The following is a 22,235-nucleotide window of genomic DNA, read 5'->3' as shown; positions in this document are numbered from 1 at the left end:
CTCCTCCATAATTATTATTAATAATAATTATTAATTTGATTAATAATAATAATAATAATAATAATGGAATGTGGAATAATAATGGAATGGAATAATAATGGAATGTGCCAGTCCACATACTAGCTGCATTTACCCAGAAATCGCTGCGGGCTATCAGGGACCAGTACAGACTGGACTCTGTTTCCCCCCGAATCGAGGCTGCACATTCTGGCTTAGCCCAAAGTATGTCAGCTTTAAAAAATCCTCTAGTTTCAGCGGCTTTGGGGGAGGGGCGGGAATCTGAGGCTTCTGTTATGGCCCACTGCCTCTCCCTTGATGTGTGGCGTGGCCATGCCAGTAATTTGGCTTTTCAAAACTCAATGACGGGGAGTTTACATGGCTTTAGCTATGCAGAATGGATGTAACCTGAGCCTTTTTGTCTGAGCTGATTCCATGAACCTGCAGTTTCCTTCATGACAGAGAGAAAGCCTTGACTTCTGCTTTAAACTTCTCTGCCTCTTAAATCATCTGGGTGTGTGTGTGTCTGAGTGGGGGGGGGGACATGAGATGATGAAGGCAGTCACTCACAAAGGCAAGGGTTAAGCGTTCTGCTATTTGATCCAGGCAGTCTACAAATATGACAAAATAAATAAGTAAATTCCCAGCATCCCTAGCCACAATGGCCAAATTGTCCTCCAACATTTCCAAGCACAAGAACTCCAGCCTTACAATATTCATGGGCTGCTTCTATCCAAACTCTGCTTAAGCCAGAGGTAGTTTTGTCGTCGGCCGAATAGGCCCAGCTCTCGCCCAGGTTCCTTTCCCCATTAGAAGCGCTGCAAAAAAAAAAAGGAGCTTTCACTCTCAGCATACTTGACCACAAACAAATTCTCACCATTCAAGCCAAGCCACTTACAGTATATACAGTACATTTCTTGGTGTCATGTCCAGAGATTCCAATGATATTTGAGAGTGTTCTGTGTTTTTTAAAAAACACGGAAAGCTATTAAAATGCACAGATGGAACAGCCAACAGCAGCAAGAAAACTTGCAAGTGTGCACATTTTTAAAAGGAGAGCATGTAGAGGAAAAGTAAATAGGAAAGGGAAAAGCGGGGTGTGTGAGTGTGAGTGTGAACATGAGCACAGCATTTTGCAGCTTCCAGGCTCATGAGGGCTGTGTTTGTGCTTCCCATCCCTAGGAAGGAGAATGAGGACACAATGACACAAGGGGTCTAAACTGGTTTAAACACACACACACACACACACACACACACACACACACACACCCCAGTTTAACGCTCATTACTTCCCTGCCAAAGATCCTTGAGTGAGGAGACATTCTTGATTAGAACTGACTGTTTGATGTCTTTTTTTCTCTTTAAATAGCAGGGGCTAGACACTTAATTGAGAAAGGGTGTTTTTCGTTTCTGTACGTCTGCATTGGAGCATACCTCCAAAGAATCACACGACTCATTCTGCATGGCCGGGGGGAAATTTGGACTTGTGTTTCTCCGAAGCAGGCCTCCGCCCCACCCTGTCCTGTGCAGCTAATTACTTTCAATCCAGTTCCAAAAATGTCTGGTGCTGTGGCATGGCAGTGAGCCGTGGTGGTTCTCTGAACCTCACCATGGTGTGCAGAAGAAGGAGCCCAATAGTGTGTCTCAGAGCCCGTCGGTTTGTCTAGTTCCTGTTGACTCGGTTTTAAAGAGCCAGTAGTGTGGTGTAGCGGTTAGAGTGTTGGGATAGGGCCAGGGAGACTGTCACCTGAGTTCAAATCCCTGTTCAGCCGTAAACCTCACTGAGTAACTCTGGGCTGGTCACTTATCTCTCAGCCTAAGCTACCTCACTGGGTTGTTGTGAGGATAGAAATAACCAGGGTTCTTCTTTGTGGTCTGTGTGCATCACACATGGGTTTGCGCCTGCACAGAGCCACCATCCGGAACCTTCTAAAGTTTTACCTTATTTGGAAGGAAAGAGCTGGAAACCCGACTCCCGCATTTGACATTTTACCTCACTCCTTCAGTCTTAAGTCGACCGCCATAGCTGCTACACCTCCAACCGCCTTCTCCAGCTTTGCTGTCTCTCTGAACACAGAATTCGTTATTATTATATTAGGAAAGATTTTCTTCTCCTTCTACTTTGTTTATTTGTTTCTTCTACCTGTCTTTCTTCTTGTTCACTTTTCCCTGTCGCTGTTACTCCTCTACAGTTACAGGTGAGAAACCTGTCTTTCCCTGCAACAGAGAATTCCAGAGGTTGACTACAACTTCCAGCATCCCCAGCGAAAGGTCATTGCTGGTCGTTGTAGTCAATGTTACAAGGAACACTGGACATAACCATGGACTCTGGGCTCCTTGGAGGAAGCACAGGATATACTTTATTGATTGAGCAATCGATCAATTGAATTTCTATACTGCCTAATATAGAAATCTCTAGGCAATATACAGATTAAAACATAATATAAAATATTAAACATTTAAAATGTGTAAAACTGATAAAAATCACAATAGATAAAAACACATTAAGATTTTTAAAAAAAAAAATAGATTTCAGTTAAAAACCTGGGAAAACAGGTACGTCTTCAGGGTCCTCCTAAAAACAGGCAGAGAAGTAGATGCTCTTATTTCAGCAGGGAGTGCGTTCCAGAGCCCTGAGACAGCCACAGAGAAGGCCTGGTCCCGAACTGCCACCAAATGGGTCGACAGCAACTGTAACCGGACTTCTCCAGATGATCTTCACAGGTGATAGGGTTCACGACAGAGAAGTCGCTCTCTTAAGTCGCTCCCTCCTGGGCCTAAGCCGTTAAATAAACAAATAAATGCAAGAAATAAGTAATAAATAAATGCAAGGAATAAATACCTTCGACATGGCCATGGGGAAACTGGGGCCAGTGTTCCCTCTCCCAGGGATTCCCAGATGTTGTGGACTACAACTCCCAGAGTCCCCAGCTGCAATGGCTTTTGCTTGGGAGTTATGGGAGTTGTAGTCCACAACATCTGGGAACCCCTGGGAGAGGAAACACTGATTGAGACGGGTGTTTCTCAGAAGCAGGTCTCTGCCCCATCCTACACTGTGTAGCTGGTTACCTTTGAAACAGAGTAAAATGGCAAAAACAGCTGATGCGGAGGCAGGACATCTTGCTGCAGTCACTCTCTGAATTCCACCCTTGCATCCAGACGAAGGCGCAAAAGGATGCGTCTCGGAACCACCCAGATTTGTCTAATTCTTGTTGACTTGGTTTTAAAGGCTGGCGTCCATAGGAGGGCTCTCAAAAGTGAAGTGGCCAGCCAGCCCCAAGGACCTGTCCTCCAAAAGGGTTTGACCCTCGGCAAGCTCAAAGACCCCATGGAAGCCCTTTCTCAGATGTTGCCCGGTGCTTGTTTTCCCACGTACAGTTCAAAAATGTCCGGCGCAACCTCCGAAGCACCCATCAATCTCCATTGCTGCCCCCGCCCCGCCCATACAAGACAGCGCTGAAATGTGCGCTCTTAATGTCTCGCAAGAAAGGCCCACCTGCCAGTGCCTGTCAGTTGCCACCTTGCTTCTTCTCCCCGCAAGGCAGCTGTGCGTCCTGCTCCACTCTCACCCTCATCTGCCACTCTTGTGTTTTGTGTTTCAGTTTCCAGCCGCCCAGTGACGTCATTGCAGCGAAGAGATGCTCCCGTGCACCCCTCCCCGGCTGCCCAAGATGGGGGGTGATCTGACTGATCAATGGAGCCCAGCAACCCCTGGGGTGGTTGCTTAGCAACGTCAAACACATACAGTGTGGCAGCCTACCTCCCCCAGCAAGAACAAGAGGCCTCTGCTGCATCCCCTGGTAAGTTTCTGGATGGCTAAACTCCAATGGTCCCTGCCTTAAATTCCCAGGTATCTTTGGGGCAGACCAGAAGAGAACTCTTCCCCCCCCCCCCCTGCTTATGTCTGCTCAAGAAGGTAAGGAATACTGTGTTATTTTCTCCACATTTCCACACTGGAAAGTGAATGTTTAAAAGGGTGGAGGTGTTGGGGATTTCAGTGAAAGAAACACAGCTAGGGTACCTGCCATTTAAAAATAATGATGATGATGATGATGATGATGATGATGATGATGATAGTAATGTTCGGCCCCAGCCCTAAGAGCAGTTTGGCACACAGGTCATGGACAGTTCAAGCTTTTCCTGGCATGGAATCGTGATAGGAAAATGCTTCTCCTTAGTTTCTGTGTCATGGGATAGCAAAAACACTGCCTAGACATGTATATATCAGGCGGTATATACGATAGATAGATAGATAGATAGATAGATAGATAGATAGATAGATAGATAGATAGATTAGAACATGGCCAGCAAAAAAAGGGGGAGGGAGTGTCCCTTAGGTATACTGTGAACAATTCCATGCTTTTAAGGGCAGCTTGATGGACAGGAATTTGCCAGGAATCTTTGCACACGGGGATTTTGAAGCCATTTAACTCACATCTCCTCCGGAATGGAGGGGGTGCATTCACATATCGGCCAGATTTACCTCGAAGTCCCTGCGAGTTATCAGGGAGCAGTTCACACACAATTGGGGGTTTTCACTGTGCATTAGAGTGTAACCCGATTTATATCCGGGGTAAAAAAAATTCACTATTTGTGTCAGGTTTTGGGGGGACAACTTTGAGTTCACAGTAAAGCTTCGCTGTAAACCTGCGGTAAAACTTGCTGTGCGTAAAAGCCCCAGGAGATTTTACAGACAGATCTCCCACCACCACCACCCCACCGCGAATCCACTCCTGATTTGGAGTGTGCCAGTCCACATATTTGCTGGATTTAACCCGACCTCCCTGCGGGCTATCAGGGACCAGGACAGACAGGGCTTTGTTTTTCTCTGAAGGGAGGCTGTGAATTCTGGCTTAGCCCAAGTTATGTCTGGGCTTAAAAAAAATCCTCTATTCTCCCTCAGAAGAGGATGGCATCCGAAAGGCATGATGGGTTGACACGACCTCCTGCTCTGAGACAGGGCCAATCAGAGAGCTTTTCCTCCTGTAGCAGGAGGGAGGGGCAATCCCCTCAGGCTTCAGGCTTCGCCCTGTCTCGCTCCGGCAGGGTCGTATTTAGTGCTCTGGCTAGTCCTTTCTACTCTTTCTCTCCCCTCCTGGGTGCCTTTCGATCAGGAGGGCTATTTACTAAGCCTTTACTAAACTTTGTTCAACCTACTGAGCTGAACCAGTCAGAGGGATTCACGTTTCCTGGGCTTGGTATCTCCTCCTGGGCTGTCCCAGTCAGGAGGTTTTTTTCTTATTGGCGCTACCCGCTCGCGGCTCTTCTCCCGCAGCGGTTGGAGATCCGGAACGGCAATGGCGTCCGATCTCATGCAGCCTGAGGCGGGGGTTTCACCCTCCCTCTCAGAGGACTCCGTGGCCACGGCAGTCTGCCGGGATGAGTGGGCGGCGGCTACAGCTCCCGCGCCTGTCTCTCACCCACAGAAGAGAAAAAAGATCAAGAAGGCGGTGAAGGGCAATCGGCCAGCGACGCCTCGAGTGGCCAAGGGCAGCGATCCTAAGCTACCCACGTTGCTCGGCTCGGAGGAGGGACAGTGCGCTTCTGACATGCAAGTCTTGTCCGCTACCACCCCTCCATCCTGCCCTCCCGTCGCGGGGCCATCATTTGTGGGGCCTTCCTGCCCCTTGGGCACAGAACCTCCCGCTAAGCGGTCGCGTTCCACCACGGCCGTCTCTGCTGCCGCGGAAACGCCCGAGGAGGACATTCCTCCAAGTTTCGCCGCTTTGCTGAGGAGGGTGGTTTCAGAAGAGTTTGGGAGGCTGATTCCCGCTCTGGCCGGGCAGCTTCCCGCGCAGCCCGCTGCGGCCGCCATTTTGAATGGGTGGGAAAGCAGAACGGCTGCCGCGCCCGCCATTTTGGACACCCAGAGGATCGATCTGTCCGGTCCTTCCCATGTGGCAGCTGCCTCTTATGAGTTGGGTCCCCCGACTTTGAGCCCTTGCCCACCGCGTGGCGTTTTATCCCAGGCCCCCCAACCGGTGCCCCAGGGCCATCAACCTTTGATTCCTCCCTCGGGGGGGGGGTTCCGTCGGAGGGCTCGGACTCCGATAGGGAGGAGGGCGAACTGTCTGGTAATGAAGAGGAGCCTGCTCCCACCCCGCATGCTCCATACCGCCTGTTCTCTACCTCCGATTTTCCAGTGCTCTTGCATAAGGCCTGCAAAACCTTGAAATTGGGGGGTGTGGTGTCTCCGCCGCAGGATGCCCCCGAGGGGGACCCTGCTGTTCTACCGTCTCTGCAGGCTCCTGAGGTGGTGGTGCCTTGTCCCCAGCTCTTTTTGGACTTGATTCACTCAGAATGGGATCATCCCACTGAATGTAAGGGGCCCCCCCCAGGGGTTAAGCGTCTTTACACGACCACTAAGGTCGTGATGGATAAACTTCATGTTCCCCTGGTGGATGCTGAAGTAGCAGCTCTAGTTACTGGCGCTGTATTGCCAAGGGATGGGGACGAAGTTTTGCGCAATCACGATGATAAGAAGTGTGACGCTGCGCTGCGCAGGTCTCACGAGGCTTCCGCTTTGTCTATGAGGGCGTCCATGGCAAATTCCATCTTTGCACGGGCCTCAGTGCTGTGGATCAAGGAACTCCTGCCACTGGTGCCCCCTGAGCTGTTGGCCCTAAGGCAGGGCCTGAATAAGCTGTATAAGGCCTCGGCCTTCATGGCGGACAGTTCTCTAGATGCCGCACAGCTCTCAGCTAGAGCAATGGCTTCAGATGTGACGGTTAGGCGCCACTTGTGGCTTAAACATTGGCGGGTTGATCAGAAATCCAGATCTAATCTGGCCACATCAGCGTTTAAGGGGGGGAAACTGTTTGGGGAGATCCTGGACCCTGTGTTGGTCGAGGGCAGGGACAAGAAAAAGGCAATGCCCTCATCGGGGCAGCGCCAGGAACGTAAACATTTCTCTTCCGCTCCTTCCTCCTACAGGGGTTTCCGGTCTTCTTTTCGCCCCCGCCAGGACAGACAGGACAAGTTCTCCTCCTGGAGAAAGTCACAAGGTTCCTTTCGGGACACTGCAAAGCCGCGTCAGCCCGCTCAGAATCAGAGACCTGGATTCAAGCGCCCTGCGGCACAATGACGATTGCCAGGACTCTCAGGTGGGAGGCAGACTTCAGTTTTTCGCCCAGACCTGGGCAATGACTTGCTCGGATGCCTGGGTGATAAAGACTGTGGCCCAGGGCTACAGCCTGGACTTCCTTTGCCAGCCCCTCGACCGCTTTCTGGTGTCCCCGCGCTCCAACAAGCAGAGCAAGCACGCACAGATGCTCTCCGCTATACGCCATCTGTCAGATATCAAGGCGATAGAACTGGTTCCTCCACAGGAGGTTGGGTGTGGCGTTTACTCCATTCTTTTTCTGTTGCCAAAAAGGAATGGAGAGTGGAGAGCCATACTCGACCTGAAGTACGTGAACCAGTTCCTTCGCACGAGGCGTTTCCGGATGGAAACCCTTCGCTCCATCCTCCTAGCGCTCCAAGGAGGCGACTTCCTGTCCTCAGTGGACCTAAAGGAGGCTTACCTCCACGTCCCCATTTTCCCTCAGGACAGGAGGTTTCTCCGGTTTACGTATGCAGGAGCACACTTCCAATACCGGGCCCTTCCCTTCGGCCTCTCGACTGCGCCACGCGTGTTCACCAAAATCATGGTGGCACTCGTGGCGCACTTGAGGGTCAAGGGGGTTCACTTATATCCCTATCTCGACGATCTGTTGATCAGATCCCCATCTTACCAGAAGGCATTGAGGGACGTGGAAGAGACCTTAGCAGTCCTCCAGACACACGGGTTCCTCGTGAACCGTCAGAAAAGCTCCCTTTCTCCCCGAAACCAAATCCTGCACCTCGGGGCCAACATAGACTCCGTAAAGGGCACGGCATGCCTGTCCCTGGAGAGACGACAAAGGTTGGCTGCGCTGTGTCAGAAAGTCCGCTCTCGCAGCCAGCTAGATGTGCTATCCCTGAGTCAGCTACAGGGGATGATGGTCTTGACCATAGGCATAGTTCCCTGGGCTCGCCTTCACTCACGCCCGCTTCAATGGCTGCTCCTGCCACTTCAGGACCTGGTGGCCGCCCAGTCCCGGCGGAGGGTTCGTCTGGCCCCTCAGGTCAGGAAATCACTGGACTGGTGGCTGTCGCCGGCTCTGGCCAAGGGTGTCTCCTTCTTGCCGGTGCACCGCGTTCTGGTCACCACAGACGCCAGCCTCCAGGGGTGGGGGGGGCATTGCCAAGATCAAGTGGCACAAGGCCTGTGGTCTCCGTCCGAACGGGTCCAGTCCATAAACTGGCTGGAACTCAGGGCGATTCGATATGCTCTACTTCAGTTTCTCCCATTGATTCGCGGGTCCCACGTTCTAGTGAGGACCGACAGCGAAACGGCCAAGGCTCATGTCAACAGGCAGGGGGGAACGCGGGCATGGCCGCTGATGCACGAGGCCTCGCTGCTTCTGCACTGGGCAGAAAAGAATCTAACATCTTTGGAGGCAGTGCATGTCAGCGGCGTGTCCAACACGGTGGCAGACTGGCTGAGCCGGACACAGCTGGATCAGGCAGAGTGGGTCCTGGACGATCGGATGTTCCGCTCCCTCACGGAGAAGTTCGGGACCCCCCAAGTGGATCTGTTCGCCACACCAGGAAACACCAAGGTGCCCAGGTTCTTTACCAGATACCTGGCGCCAGGGGCCGAGGGAACGGATGCCCTAGTGTCTTCATGGCCGACGGGCCTGCTTTATGCGTTTCCGCCCCCGGCCATACTTCCACAAACGGTCAGGCTGGTCCGACAACATCGGGCGGAGGTTATCTTAGTAGCCCCACGGTGGCCACGTCGGCCCTGGTTTTCGGATCTGGTCTCCCTGTCGCTGGCCCCCCCGATGCCCCTGGGTTGCCATCCACATCTTTTGCGCCAGGGGCCGCTGTTCCACCCAGATCCTCAATGGCTGAACCTCCATGCTTGGAGATTGAGCGGGGCACGCTAGTGGCCTGTGGCTACTCTCCTGCTGTCCAGGAAACCATTCTCGCCTCCAAACGCCCGTCCACCCTTAGGGTGTACCAGTCCACCTGGCGGGCATTTTCTGTTTGGTGTGCTTCGGTGGGGTCCAGCCCCCTGTCCGCCTCAGTCGGCCAAGTCCTGGGGTTCCTTCAGGCCGGGCTGGACAAAGGGCTTATGCCGGCCACTCTCAAGCGGCAGATGTTCTCCATCTCTAGTACACTACAGGTGCCGGGAGCGCCTCCCTTATCGGCACATCCTCATATTAAAAGGTTCCTCAAGGGGGCGGCGGCTCTCAGGCCTCCCCCTATCCATCGTTTCCCCACCTGTGACCTCAATCTGGTTCTCCGGGCACTGGTCAAGCCCCGCTTTGAGCCTTTGCGCTCCATTTCCTTGCGGCTACTCACCCTCAAGGTTATTTTCCTGGTGGCCATCACCTCGGCCCGGCGGGTGTCGGACCTAGGGGCCCTATCGGCCAGGAAGGAGCTGTGTTTGGTTTACTCTGATTATGTGGTGCTGCGCACCGACCCCACTTACCTTCCCAAGGTCAATTCAGTTTTTCATAGGTCCCAGGAACTGGTCTTACCTTCCTTTTGCCCTAAACCTTCGACCCCTAAGGAAAAGGAATGGCATACGCTCGACGTCAGGAGAGCGCTCAGAATTTACTTGCGCCGGACCAAGGCCTTTCGGGTCTCCGAATCCCTGTTTGTCTCCTTCAGGGACTGTTCTCTGGGAAAAAAGGTGTCGTCCTCCACGTTGGCGCGCTGGATTTGCCAGTGCATCCGCCTAGCTTACGCATCAGCTAAAGTGGCGGAGCCGGAGGGCATTACCGCCCATTCCACACGTAGTGCCGCATCCTCCGCGGCCCTGACTACCATGGCCCCTCTGGCTGACATCTGCAGAGCGGCCATGTGGGCCTCCCTTTCCACCTTCGTGAAATTCTATAAGATTCATGACTGGGCCTCTGCCGACGCTTCTTTCGGCAGACAGGTTCTCCAACGGGTGTTCCCAACATAGTACCATGCTCACGGTTCCCACCCTGTGTTCCTAGCAGCTATGGTATGTCCCATCATGCCTTTCGGATGCCATCCTCTTCTGAGGGAGAATGAATTGTTGGCACTCACCTGAATGGTCATTCTCCTCAGAAGTATGGATGGCATCCGACCCGTCCAACCGTTAGTTTTCTGCTTCTGTTGTTTTCCAACTTATCCACCTCTCTGTTCCCTATATAGGTGTGGGGAGGCTCTATTCTTCCGCGTTGTACGTCTCCTCCCATGGGTGGGGTTTTTCCGCAAATACAGTTCACAGCTCGTTTTCTTCTAAAGTTCTACTTTACTTGTTGTTCTATTCTGCTTGGTTCCTCTCTGATACTGTTTTCTCTAGCCGGAGCATCGGAGAGCTAGCAATTGACTGAAGCCTGAGGGGATTGCCCCTCCCTCCTGCTACAGGAGAAAAAGCTCTCTGATTGGCCCTGTCTCGGAGCAGGAGGTCGTGTCAACCCATCATGCCTTTCGGATGCCATCCATACTTCTGAGGAGAATGACCATTCAGGTGAGTGCCAACGATTCATTTCCACCAGCAGCTTTTGAAAAAAACTCTGAAGGTGTTAATGGAGGTGCTGATGGCTATGTGAATGGTCCATCTAACCCCTCGAATTAAACTAATCGAAGCTGATTCACTCTTCAGATACCCCGAGGCATAGAGCCCTGTGTGAAAAACCTACAGGCGGCATTTTTAACCTGCTCAATTTCGGCAGGCAACATGGAGATAGGTAATAATCTGCATGTATATAACGGGCATCCTTGCAAACCATACTTCAACAAGCCAAAGAATTCTGTGATGATGTACCTGGGTGAAAAGCCTATTCACCCAGGCTTTTAATTAGACTCACTGTTTTAATATTTTTAACCTTGTTTTAAGTTTTTTTTAAATATTTTAATATTTAAATTTTGTTTTAATTGTGTTTTTTATTGCAAACCACCCAAAAACGCAAGTTTTGGGTGGTATAGAAATGTGGTTAATAAATAAATATCACTTCTGACAGCTATCGGCTGAGCTGATCAAATCCTGCTGAAAGGCAGGACAGGCGGAAGAACCAGAGGAAAGAGGAGCCGAAGGGGAAGGAAAGGAGGGAGCCAAGATTCTGGAAGACAGCAGCAGCCAGAGGTAGGAGGTCGGACAGGAGAGAGGAAATACAGCTATTGATCTTCACCGCACATGCGACGTTATAAGACTGTAACGTGGCAATACAATCCGAAAGAAGGTATCAGAAATGTGGACGGCACTTTGCTGTCAGCACAGGGACTGCGGTGTCACAACACAGGAAGTACGGAAGCACACTTTGCAGATAGTGTAGTGACGCGGTGGTAGGGGTTAATCTGGAAAGTGCCCATCCCTCAGAATCACACTACAAGCATCTCTCTTTCTGTGCACAGGGGACCATGGCTTCCGAGTCCGAAAAGAGCGATGAAGGCTCTTCTCAGCAGAGCAGCCTGCTGGAGCCGCGGAACAGCCTGCTGGAGCCACGGAACAGCCTGCTGGATCAGCTGTCAGAAAGCTCTGAGAGGAGCAGCTTGCTAGATCTGCCAGCCCAGCCAGGAAAGAGAAATCCCAAAGCTTTCGTCCGACCCTTGTCTGCCAGGATCAACGCTCAGTGGACGGCCACCTTCTACGAGAGTGTGCAGCAGAGGGCTCTGCATTTGCAGGAGGCAAGGGTGCAGAAGCTCCACCAGGACAAGGTGCATGAGAAAAAGGTGGAGAAGAAAGAGCCCCATGACCAGCTGTGCAGGGAATGGTTCAACGATGAGTCCGTGACTCTGGAAACCCGGACGTATTTGCTGGATAAGCTCCTCCCGACGCTCATCCCTGGCGTGGAGAAACTGCTCAAGGTGGCGGAGCGGAAGAAGGCCCTGGAAGCAGCGGAGTTTGAACCCCTCAGATATGACCCCCTGAATTTCCTGGGAGAGTACCTGATGAGGAACAATCCTGCCTACGCCCTTTCTGCAATGCCAAATCCCTATATGAGAGGGATGAAGGCCGTCACAGATGAGCTGAAAGCTCAGGTGCCAGAGACGACAATGCACAAGTGAGTCTGGGCAGGCGGCAGAAACCCTTCCTCCGTAGGTCTGGATACCAGAGGTGGATAGGGCGAACGTGTCTTGCCATGACCCTTTCTTTCTTTTTCCTTTACAATAGCCATATCCTGCCCCTCCAGTGGTTCACAGCAATAGACTAGATCAAACCATGTGAATCAAACTCAGTTCAAATTAGATCCCATTAAAACCAAGTTGACACATTTCGATGTCTTGGGCTCCCTCCTACCCAGCAGCTGGACCCAGTGGCTGAATGTGATCAGAAGGAAGGACACTAGTGTTCCCTGCAACAGGGATTCCCAGATGTTGTGGACTACAAGTCCCAGAATCCTCAGCCAAAGGCCATTGCAGCTGAGATTGCTGGGAGTTGTAGTCCACAACATCTGGGAATCCCTGTTACAGGGAACACTGTCCCTGACTATTGGCCACTGTTGTTGCGGATTATAGGAGAAAAACAGCTGGGGGACCCGACGTTGGTCAGGCCTGCGGCCGAGAGCAAGCGGTTCCCAACCTGTGGCCCTCCAGACATTGCTGAACAATTGTGGCCGGGGATGATAGGAGTTGTAGTTCAACAGCAGCTGGAGGGCTAGGTTTGGGCTGCACAACTGAGGCCCTCCTGCAGATGTTGGACTACAATGCCCATCACCTCTGACTATTGGTCACTGTGGCTTGGGGATGATGAGAGTTGTAGTCCAGAAACATCTGGAGGGCCAGAGTTGTGCAGCCCTACCCTAGAGGGTGGGCACCTCTCTAGGTATATAGCTGTCCCTTCTCACACTCTCCAAAAAAGTCTTTTAGGAACATCCCTGCTGAACCTAGAAGGGCCCACCTAATCCAGGCCTGCTCACTTTAGCACCTCCCCAGCTGTTTTTGGACTACATTTCCCATAATCCCCAGCCACAGATGCCAATAGCCAGGGATCATGGGAGTTGTAGGCCAGCATCTGCAGGAGGGCTGAAGGTGAGCAGCCCTGATCTAATCCAACACCCTGTTCCCAACAGTGGCCAGCCATCTTTTGTGGTGTTAAGAGGGCAGTGGGCCCCTTATTGTAGTGTGTGTGTGTGTGTGTGTGTGTGTGTGTGTGTTACTGAAGGTGTGTAAGAAAAGTGAGGAGTGCTAGACCCTACAGGTCCAGCACATGAGGAATGCCTGCACCCTACAGGCTAGCCCAGATGAAGACCTTGGTGAAAGAAAAGCGCCAGCAAAGGGAGGAGGTGAAAAATATCAAGAGCCAAGTGACCGACATGCGCAAGGAGGCGCTGGGCGTGCAGTTCAACGAGTGGACCCTGAATGCCAGCGGAGAGATCCCCCTTGCTCTGGTAAGCAGCGTGCTCGTTGTTGTCTTGTTTTCAAGCAACATGCCTGCCTTTTAACCGGAAGCCAAAAGGAGTGTGAGACTGTGCTGGGGGAGGCTGCTGAGTGTGCCCGCCACCTCCCTCCTGTGCGAACCAAGACCCAGCCCAGGGCTCTTTCACCAGCCTCTCCCCTGTAGCAGAGACTCAAGTGCCGGCCCCTGGCTGTGACCAAGCCGCAACCCAAAGAGAGTAAGCAGCCAGGGGGCAGAAGGGAAAGTTCGGCCAAAGCCTCTTCTGCTGAGGAAGGGGGAGTTCCAAACCCGTGAAGCCTGCTGGCCCAGAAGCCCCCCCCCCCCCCCGAGCTCCGCTGCAGCCCATCTTGGAGTGAGCTGCTGAGGTGTAGAAGAAGGGCAGGGCAGGACCGCCTCCCTTTTAGCTCAGCGATCTGGGCCCATAACCTGTTATCAGAGTTGGAATCGCAGAGCTCCAACACACAGAGTTTGGAATCACAGTTCATAACCATGACAGACTTGCCTTAAAATAAGGAAAGCCTTCGCTAGCTTTCATGTCCGGCAAGATCTAAGGCTGGGAGCCCCCGTGCCAAGATAGTTCCCCCCAGAGGTGGCCCAGGAGGCCTGTTCTTCCTAGCCAGTTGGCAGAAGCTGGAGCTTCAGCAGAAGCACAGCTAAAAGGGGACTTGTCGGACCAGCCCTTGAAATGGCAGCTTTGCCTTGCAGGTCCAAAGTGCGCTGAGGTCCTTCCTGGAGGTTGTCACTGCAGCACCAGCTGATGCGACAGGTAAGAAGCTGTGTACACCTTACTTTGGATCCATGGCCTGCCGTCTGGAGGGTTTTCCTAGCGTGCCCGAAGTATGGATCTCGTGGCCAAAGACAGGCCCATTAATCTAGCCAAAGGTTGCTCAACTTCGGCCCTCCTGCAGATGTTGGCCAACAACTCCCATAATCCCTGGCTGTGGTTGGGATGATGAGAGATGTAGTCCAAAAACAACTGGGGGGCCTAAGATGAGCAGGCCTGATCTAGCCCCTCGCAAGCACTTAGACCAGGGGTTCCTAGCCTGGGATCTCCAGGGCACTTTCCAGATGTATCTCCGAAGTGTACTTCCACACTTCCTGTGTTGTGAACGCAGTTCCTACGCTGACAGCAGGGTGCTGTTCAGATTTCCAGTGCCTTGTTTCGAATTTAATCGCTGCAACCAGGGCAGACCCTGCTTAGCAAAGGGGACAAGTCATGCTTGCTACCACAAGACCAGCTCTCCTTTCCTCTCCTTCTCATGAGCGGTTCTCCCACATTCTGGGTAGGAGTCTCTCACAGCCCTACCTGGAGATGCCACCAGGGACTGAACCTGGAACCTGCATGAGAGCTGGTATTGTGGTCTCCCATCCAGATTCAAACCAAGGTGGACCCTGCTTTGCAAAGGGGCTCTTCATGCTGTTTGCTGCAAGACTGGTTGCCCTCCTGAAGCAGTCCTAGTGCACTCAGAGAGACAAGCCGTGTGTTTTATTTCGTGGAAGACCCACGGCAAGGAGAAAATGAGGCCTTTTCTAGTTTGGTCAGCAGGACTGTGTTCACATTGATCTGCAAGTGATCTTGCCTGACACTCATCTGTCGTCACCCACCCCAAGAATGCTCATTCTTGAAGCGCGAAGTCTGGACTTGCTTCCTCAAGGCGTCCATTTAGCAGAGCCCAAAGCACTAAGCAGGCATTAAGCCGTGCTTTATGGTTTCATAAAGGTAATTTACTGCCCATTGAATGTCAGGGGGAGCAAGCCATGAATGGAGTCTGCAGAGTCTTCTCGCCGTCGTCTTCTTGCTGACCCCTAGTAGAAGCGAGAACAGCTGAATGCCAGCCCGTGTGCTTGTCAACCGACTAGTCCTTCTCCTGTGACACCATGGGGTAGTGGTTAGAGTGCTGGACTAGGACCGGGGAGACCCGAGTTCAAATTTCCATTCAGCCATGAGACTAGCTGGATGTGACTCTGGGCCAGTCACTTCTCTCTCAGCCTGACCTACTTCACAGGGTTGTTGTGAAAGAGAAACTCAAGTATGTAGTACACCGCTCTGGGCTCCTTGGAGGAAGACCGGGATAGAAAATGTAAATAATAAAAAAATAATAATAATACTAACAACTGCGAGAGAGGTGCTTGGAAAGGGTTCTGGTTTTCAGGAAGTTTGCCAAGTGGCTCTCCAGTTTGGAGAAAACAGCGAAATGTTTCCAAGACTGCAGCTGGCTGCAGAGCAAGTTGCTTATCAGACAAGTTGAGTGATCCAGGGAGGGGAGCTGGCCTTGGATTTTTGTTCGTTTTTAAAATTTTACATTTATATTCTGCTCTACATAGTTAAGTTTCTCCTCACAACAACCCTGTGAAGTAGGTTAGGCTGAGAGAGAAGCAACTGCCCAGAGTCTGGATGAGTATCAGGGCTGAATGGGGATTTGAACTCAGGTCTCCCTGGTCCTAGTCCAGCACTCTAACCACTGCACCACGATGGGGCCATAGCTCAATGGCAGAGCATCCTCTTTGCATGCAGAGGGTTCCAGTTTTGCTCCCTTGCAGCATCTCCAGGTAAGGCTGGGAAGGACTCCCTCCTGAAGGAGCCGCTGCCAGTCAGTGTAGACAAGGCTGAGCCCGATGGACCAAGGTCTGACTTGGTAGAAGGCAGCTTTTTATCGAGCCAAGAAAGGCATGCCTCACTTGGGCCAGGGATAGCCGCACCTTTTTGGCAAGTGTGCCTCAAGCTGAGACCAGAGCATCGGTCAAAAACATCATATTACAGGGAAGTGCAAACGTAGCACTCTCATGTGTGTGCTATAGTACAATGAGAAGAAGCTGGATTGCCCACATGGATCACAACCAGAGTGTGGAGAAGGGGCCTTGAGATCTTCTCCTGCCACAATACTAACCCGGATTCTCCTTCTCATTGGCACCCGCACGAAGTTTCTTGCCTGACAAGCAGTACCTGCAGCAGAGAGCATGACAGGAGTTGTGGTGTGGCTGCAGCAACATCAGTGAGGGTGGGGAGGCAGGGTTGAGAGCCCCTGCCATAGAAAAGGAGGCGCACGCCTTGCTAGAAAGGCAGAATTCAGCCTGTTTCCCCACAATGTTTCTGGACTGCCTCTCAAATCTCCTTTGTTTCCGCAGAAATCTACGCCAGGCCTCTGGAAGCCGTAGGAACCTTGGAAGTGAAACTAAACGAAGAGCAGTTCCAAGAGGTGAGGTACTATGCGGCTTGTTGGTGACATAGGAGCATAGGAAGCTGCCACATAGTGAGTCAGACCCTTGGTCCATCTAGCTCAGGATTGTCTACACAGACTGGCAGAGGCTTCTCCAAGGTTGCAGGCAGGAATCTCTCCCAGCTCTCTCTTGGAGATGCTGCTAGGGAGGGAATCTGGAACCTAGATGCTCTTCCCAGAGCAGCTCCATCCCCTCAGGGGAATATCTTACAGTGCTCACACATCACGTCTCCCATTCATATGCAACCAGGGCATAACCCCTGCTTAGCTACGGGGACAAATCATGCTTGTTCCCACAAGACCAGCTCCCCTCTCCTGGATAATGAGGGAAGCTATAATGGATAATGAGGGAAGATATATTATAAGATATAATATCATTATATTATAGTAGGTGAACTGATTTTAGCTCTTGCACCAGCTGAGGAGTAAGATTTCAAGTTTAACAGAACTCTTCATCCAGCAGAATAGAGAGGGAGCACAATTGTTGTTGTTGTTTAGGTATAGATGGCTTTTCTGTGTAGACAATACTGAGCTAGATGGACCAATGGTCTGACTTGGTATAAGGCAGCTCTCTGTGTTCCTACGTTTCTTGCATCTAGCTCCTCCCCAAGAGGATGCTCTACCATCCTGGGTGTGAGCCTGGGGAAAATAGGCTTCTCTGCACTCTTATCATGTCCCATCCACCCCCAGTCTCCGTCGCACCTTGAAATCCCCCTTTTTTCTTCTTTGGAACAGTTGTCAGGCTGGAGCGCTGATTCCAAAGGAAAAGCCTGTTTTCATCCAGGCAGAATTCCTGGGGGATCCTTGAGAAACCAATTCTAATGAGTGAGAGTTTCAGGTCACTGAAGGATTCAGATTTTCCATCAGTGGCCCCCAGGAGACACGTTCTTCCATTGGCTCCATCATTATCACACAATTAGCACGGTTCCTATAGCAGCTGAGATTCTATTACCCAATTGATGCAAGGTACCGGGGATATCCCGCAGGAGTTCTGCAGGCCCCTAGATGGCTGGGTTAGGAGGACCGAATTGTGACCAGGTGCTTTAATAGTGCTGGTTGAAGGGTATGGCTGCAGATGTGAAGGGTGGGGCATGGGATGAGGGCACAGACCGGGCGCTGAAGCAGGGAGGGCTGTCTGTCTGGGATCGCCGCTGGTTCTGTGGCAGAAGCAAAGCAGGATAAAACAGGGCTGTTCTCGGCTGGTGTAGGAGGTCACCCAAGCTTGGGATTACATCCCCCCCACATGCTCCAAAAGGCAGGAAGTAGTCATACTTGAAGATCCTTAACCCAGTGCATGTGGGCGGATCTCCTCAGTTCTACTTCCTGCCTTTGCTCCAGAAGGCTCGCATTACAGCTCGCTGGCTCTGGCCTTGTTTACTAGGCCTCTTCTTTTCTTCTGCTTATATTCCTATTGTTTTTGACTATTTCCAATCTATTCTTCACCTGTTTAGTAACTAGTTTTCTCTAGTTACTAAATTTTTTTTTTAAATTTCATATCTGTTCTTCTACTGTCCGTTCTGTTATTCGTTACCTCTCCTCACCTCTTGCCGACCTTTTGGCCAATGTCCGCTAAAAAGACCTTCGGACTCCTGGCTATTAGGGAGAGATCCACCCGTCAGCGCCTGTTCCTGCCAAAAACTCGGGACTGCGCAAATCCTGTAAGGAAAATGGCAGATGTATCAGATGACCTTGCTGGTGCCAGTAGGCCACAGCGGTCCTCTCTGTCGCCAGATACCGGTGAGGAGACTGGGCGCAATTCATGCCACCAGCAATCCACCGTAGCAGGACGCAGGTGGCGGCACCAGAATCGGAGGCTTCCTGACAAGGAGGCCCCGTTGGTGGCCAGATACCGGTGAGAAGACTGGGCGCAATTCATGCCACCAGCAATCCACCATAGCAGGACACAAGTGGTGGCACCAGAATCGGAGGCTTCCTGACAAGGAGGCCCCGTTGGTGGCCAGATACCGGTGAGGAGACTGGGCGCAATTCATGCCACCAGCAATCCACCATAGCAGGACACAAGTGGTGGCACCAGAATCGGAGGCTTCCTGACAAGGAGGCCCCGTTGGTGGCCAGATACCGGTGAGGAGACTGGGTGCAATTCATGCCACCAGCAATCCACCGTAGCAGGACACAGGTGGCGGCACCAGAATCGGAGGCCTCCCGACAAGGAGGCCCCGTTGGTGGCCAGATACCGGTGAGAAGACTGGGCGCAATTCATGCCACCAGCAATCCACCATAGCAGGACACAAGTGGTGGCACCAGAATCGGAGGCTTCCTGACAAGGAGGCCCCGTTGGTGGCCAGATACCGGTGAGGAGACTGGGCGCAATTCATGCCACCAGCAATCCACCATAGCAGGACACAAGTGGTGGCACCAGAATCGGAGGCTTCCTGACAAGGAGGCCCCGTTGGTGGCCAGATACCGGTGAGGAGACTGGGCACAATTCATGCCACCAGCAATCCACCGTAGCAGGACACAGGTGGCGGCACCAGAATCGGAGGCTTCCCTACAAGGAGGCCCCGTTGGTGAGAGAGCTTTTGCCCGGCAGCGCGAGCAAGGTAAGCCTGTGATATTTGGCCTCGCCCCCCCCCAACTCCTTTCCCTAGCAGTTGGGCGTGCAGGAGGAGGACTGCCTCAGTGAGTATTGGGGCCGCGACGAAAGGAACGTCAGCAGGAGTGGCCGCCCCAGAGCCCGTCGGAATCAGATGGGGAGGACGTGCGGGATGATGAGGCAGGTGGTGCTGAGCCCGTGGATGGGGCGTCAGAGCACCCAGAAGGCCATGAACAGCTCCCCCTGGTGAGATCGGGACTTGCTCAGGGGGGTGAGGAGGTGGGTGCAGATGCCCCCTATGTGGCCCCTCTCTCAGGGCCTACTCCTACAGGGAATGTGGGGGTTCCCCCCCGATGCTGCCAGTGTAAAGGGCTGGATTCAGGAGGCCGTTCAGGTCTCACTGGCAGCAGCGCTTAAAGCGCGGAAGCCTGCAAGGCATTGCAAGGCAGGCTGTGATCCATGTGTCGCCCTCAGATTCTCAGGAGGAGACGGTGCCCGCTAAGCAGCCCAGGGTGGCTATACGCCAGGACTCTGTGCCCTTGGGTAGGGGGAGGTCTTCAGACGAGTCAGGAGAGGACTCCCCAGATTTATTGCGACCCAGGGTCAGGGGGTCGGAGACATTGCTGGGCAACCCAGACAAGGGGCCCTTCTCCTCGGAAGAGGGGGAGATTATTGAGGACTCTGCAGCAAACCTACACAGTCAGAGGCTCTCTCTTATGGAGGATTTTCAGCCACTAATTAACCAGGCTATTGCTGCGCTTGATCTGAAGCCAGTTACAGAGGAACAGGTCTCTCCTGTGTCCAAGGGCTCCTTGGTGCTGCCTAAGGCTAAGGTACCGCAGATTAAATCAGTGATATCTGAGGGCTTTACTAATACCATCAAGGAGGAATGGGCAGCTATCACGACTCCCAAAGCGTATGTTGGCATTGGCTTGCAAATTGTACAACTTTGAGGAGGAGACTCTGGACTTGCTGAAGATGCCACTTAGGGATGCTCACTTCGGGGCCCTACTTAGTAGCATAGGGTACCCAAGGATGGGGGCTCCTCTTTTAAGGAACCAGGAGACAGAAAAGCAGAATCTGCAGTGCGCAGGGCCCACGAGGCTTCAGCAATGGCCATAAGAGCTGACACCACTGCGTCCTTGGTGTCTAGAGCATCGGTCTTGTGGATCGGCGAGTTACCCAATGACCCTCCCACTGATCAATCTAAGATGTGGCGTAAGCTACTTCGTCTGCAGAGGGCGGCTGCCTTTTCAGCGGATGCTACTTTGGACAGTGTTCAGTTCTCGGCACGTGCGGTCAGTGCAGGTGTCTTGGCAAGACGCAACATATGGCTAAAATTTTGGAAGTTGTTAATATGTCTAGGGCTAATTTAGCTGCTGTTCCCTATGCTGGGGGGGGAAGCTAATTGGGGATGAGGCCCTGAAAGAGGTCCTCATTGAAATTAAGGATAAGCTACTTCGTCTGCAGAGGGCAGCCGCCTTTTCAGCGGATGCTAATCTGGACAGTGTTCAGTTCTCGGCACGTGCGGTCAGTGCAGGTGTCCTGGCAAGACGCAACATATGGCTGAAATATTGGAAAGTTGATAATACATCTAGGGCTAAATTAGCTGCTGTTCCCTATGCTGGGGGGAAGCTAATTGGGGATGAGGCCCTGAAAGAGGTCCTCATTGAAACTAAGGATAAGCGCAGGACTCTGCCATCAGCCCCTAGGAAAGAGGACAAGAGTTTTAATTGTAGACCGACGCAAACCTTCAGGGCGTTTAGACCTCAGTTTTGTCAGAGGGAGCCTTTTAGGCCTTTTCAATCGCAGTGGAACAAATCCAGAGGCCAAGGCAGGCAAGGGTTCAATCTGCAGAACCGTCAGTCTTTCGGAAACCAGCAGCAGGGCTCCAAGCAGCAGTCCTGACTCCCACTCAGGCAAAGTGGGGGCCCGCCATTTGGCCCATTTAGAAAGAATCCATCAACGACAGGTGGGTTCTTTCCATTATCCTACACGGGTACAAGGTGGAGCTGGCCAGCCCCCCAGGAAACAGATTCCTCCTTACCCCTAGATCCGGGAAACCGGAAAAGCGCAAGGGGTTGTCCATGGCCATTCAGTATCTGGTGGCTATAGGGGCCATAGAGGAGGTCCCACCTCTTCAGAGAGGCTAGGGCATCTATTCTGTGATTTTTACGGTGCCAAAAAAGGACGGATTGGCCAGGGCAGTTCTCAACCTACGCCCAGTCAACCGCTTTGTGCTAAAAAGGAGGTTCAGGATGGAAACCCTTTGTACCATCTCAGAGGCATTGCAGATGGGGGACTACATGGCTTCAATAGATCTCCAGGAGGCCTATTTACACATCCCCATTCATCCACGCAGTCGACATATACTCCGCTTCTGCTACATGGGGAGGCATTATCAGTACAGAGCCCTTCCTTTCGGTCTCTCATCAGCCCCCCCAAGTTTTTACAAAGGTTCTAGTCTGCTAGTGGCCACTTTATGCACTGAGGGGGTCTACCTGTATTGTTACCTCGACAACTTGCTCAAGAAGGGGCAGTTTGGTCGGCTCTGTCCAGAACAATGTCTGTGTTATGTGCCCGTGGGTTTCTGATAAATGTGGGCAAGAGTCACCTGATGCCCACACAGAGCCTTCGTCATCTGGGCATGGTAATGGACCCCTCAGTAGGCAAACTGTTTCTGCCACAGGATCGGATGGAGGTCTTATCATCACTGACTCGTGTGATTGCTTCGAGACCGTGGGCCAGCCTTCTCAATCTAGCAAGGTTGTTGGTTCTCATGGTGGCGGCTATGGACTCAGTGCCTTGGGTGAGGTTTCATCTATGCCAGTTACAGTTGGCTTTCCTCCCTTACCAGCACAGGATTGCTCTCCAGCGTGACAAGAACATTCCTCTCTATGTGTCTCTTCGCGAGTCGATTCGTTGGACGGCCCGGGGAACCTAGACAAGGGCAAGCTGTTCATAGAACCCGAGGGAGTGATGGTCACGACGGACGCCAGCCTATTGGGCTGGGGGGCTCACTGTTGGAACAGTTCTGCCCAGGGGCTTTGGTCGGTGGAGGAGT

The 22,235-nt window shown here is 52.3% G+C and overlaps 1 protein-coding gene across 1 annotated transcript in view; it reads left to right on the top strand.

The window, feature by feature from the left end:
• Nucleotides 1-22,235, top strand: part of LOC128335971 (EF-hand calcium-binding domain-containing protein 5-like) — an 83,818-nt gene that overhangs the window by 5,308 nt on the left and 56,275 nt on the right. Inside the window, 6 exon segments of the mRNA XM_053274972.1 lie at nt 3,600-3,797; nt 11,025-11,146; nt 11,416-12,065; nt 13,235-13,391; nt 14,105-14,165; nt 16,526-16,596. Of these exon segments, the coding sequence (XP_053130947.1) occupies nt 11,422-12,065; nt 13,235-13,391; nt 14,105-14,165; nt 16,526-16,596 (933 nt within the window). The 5' untranslated portion in view covers nt 3,600-3,797; nt 11,025-11,146; nt 11,416-11,421.

This window comes from Hemicordylus capensis, chromosome 12 (genome assembly GCF_027244095.1).
Source record: "Hemicordylus capensis ecotype Gifberg chromosome 12, rHemCap1.1.pri, whole genome shotgun sequence".
In the NCBI taxonomy this organism is placed as follows: domain Eukaryota; kingdom Metazoa; phylum Chordata; class Lepidosauria; order Squamata; family Cordylidae; genus Hemicordylus; species Hemicordylus capensis.
Note: the sequence above shows the minus strand (reverse complement) of the source record. Positions and strands in the feature narration are given on the sequence as shown.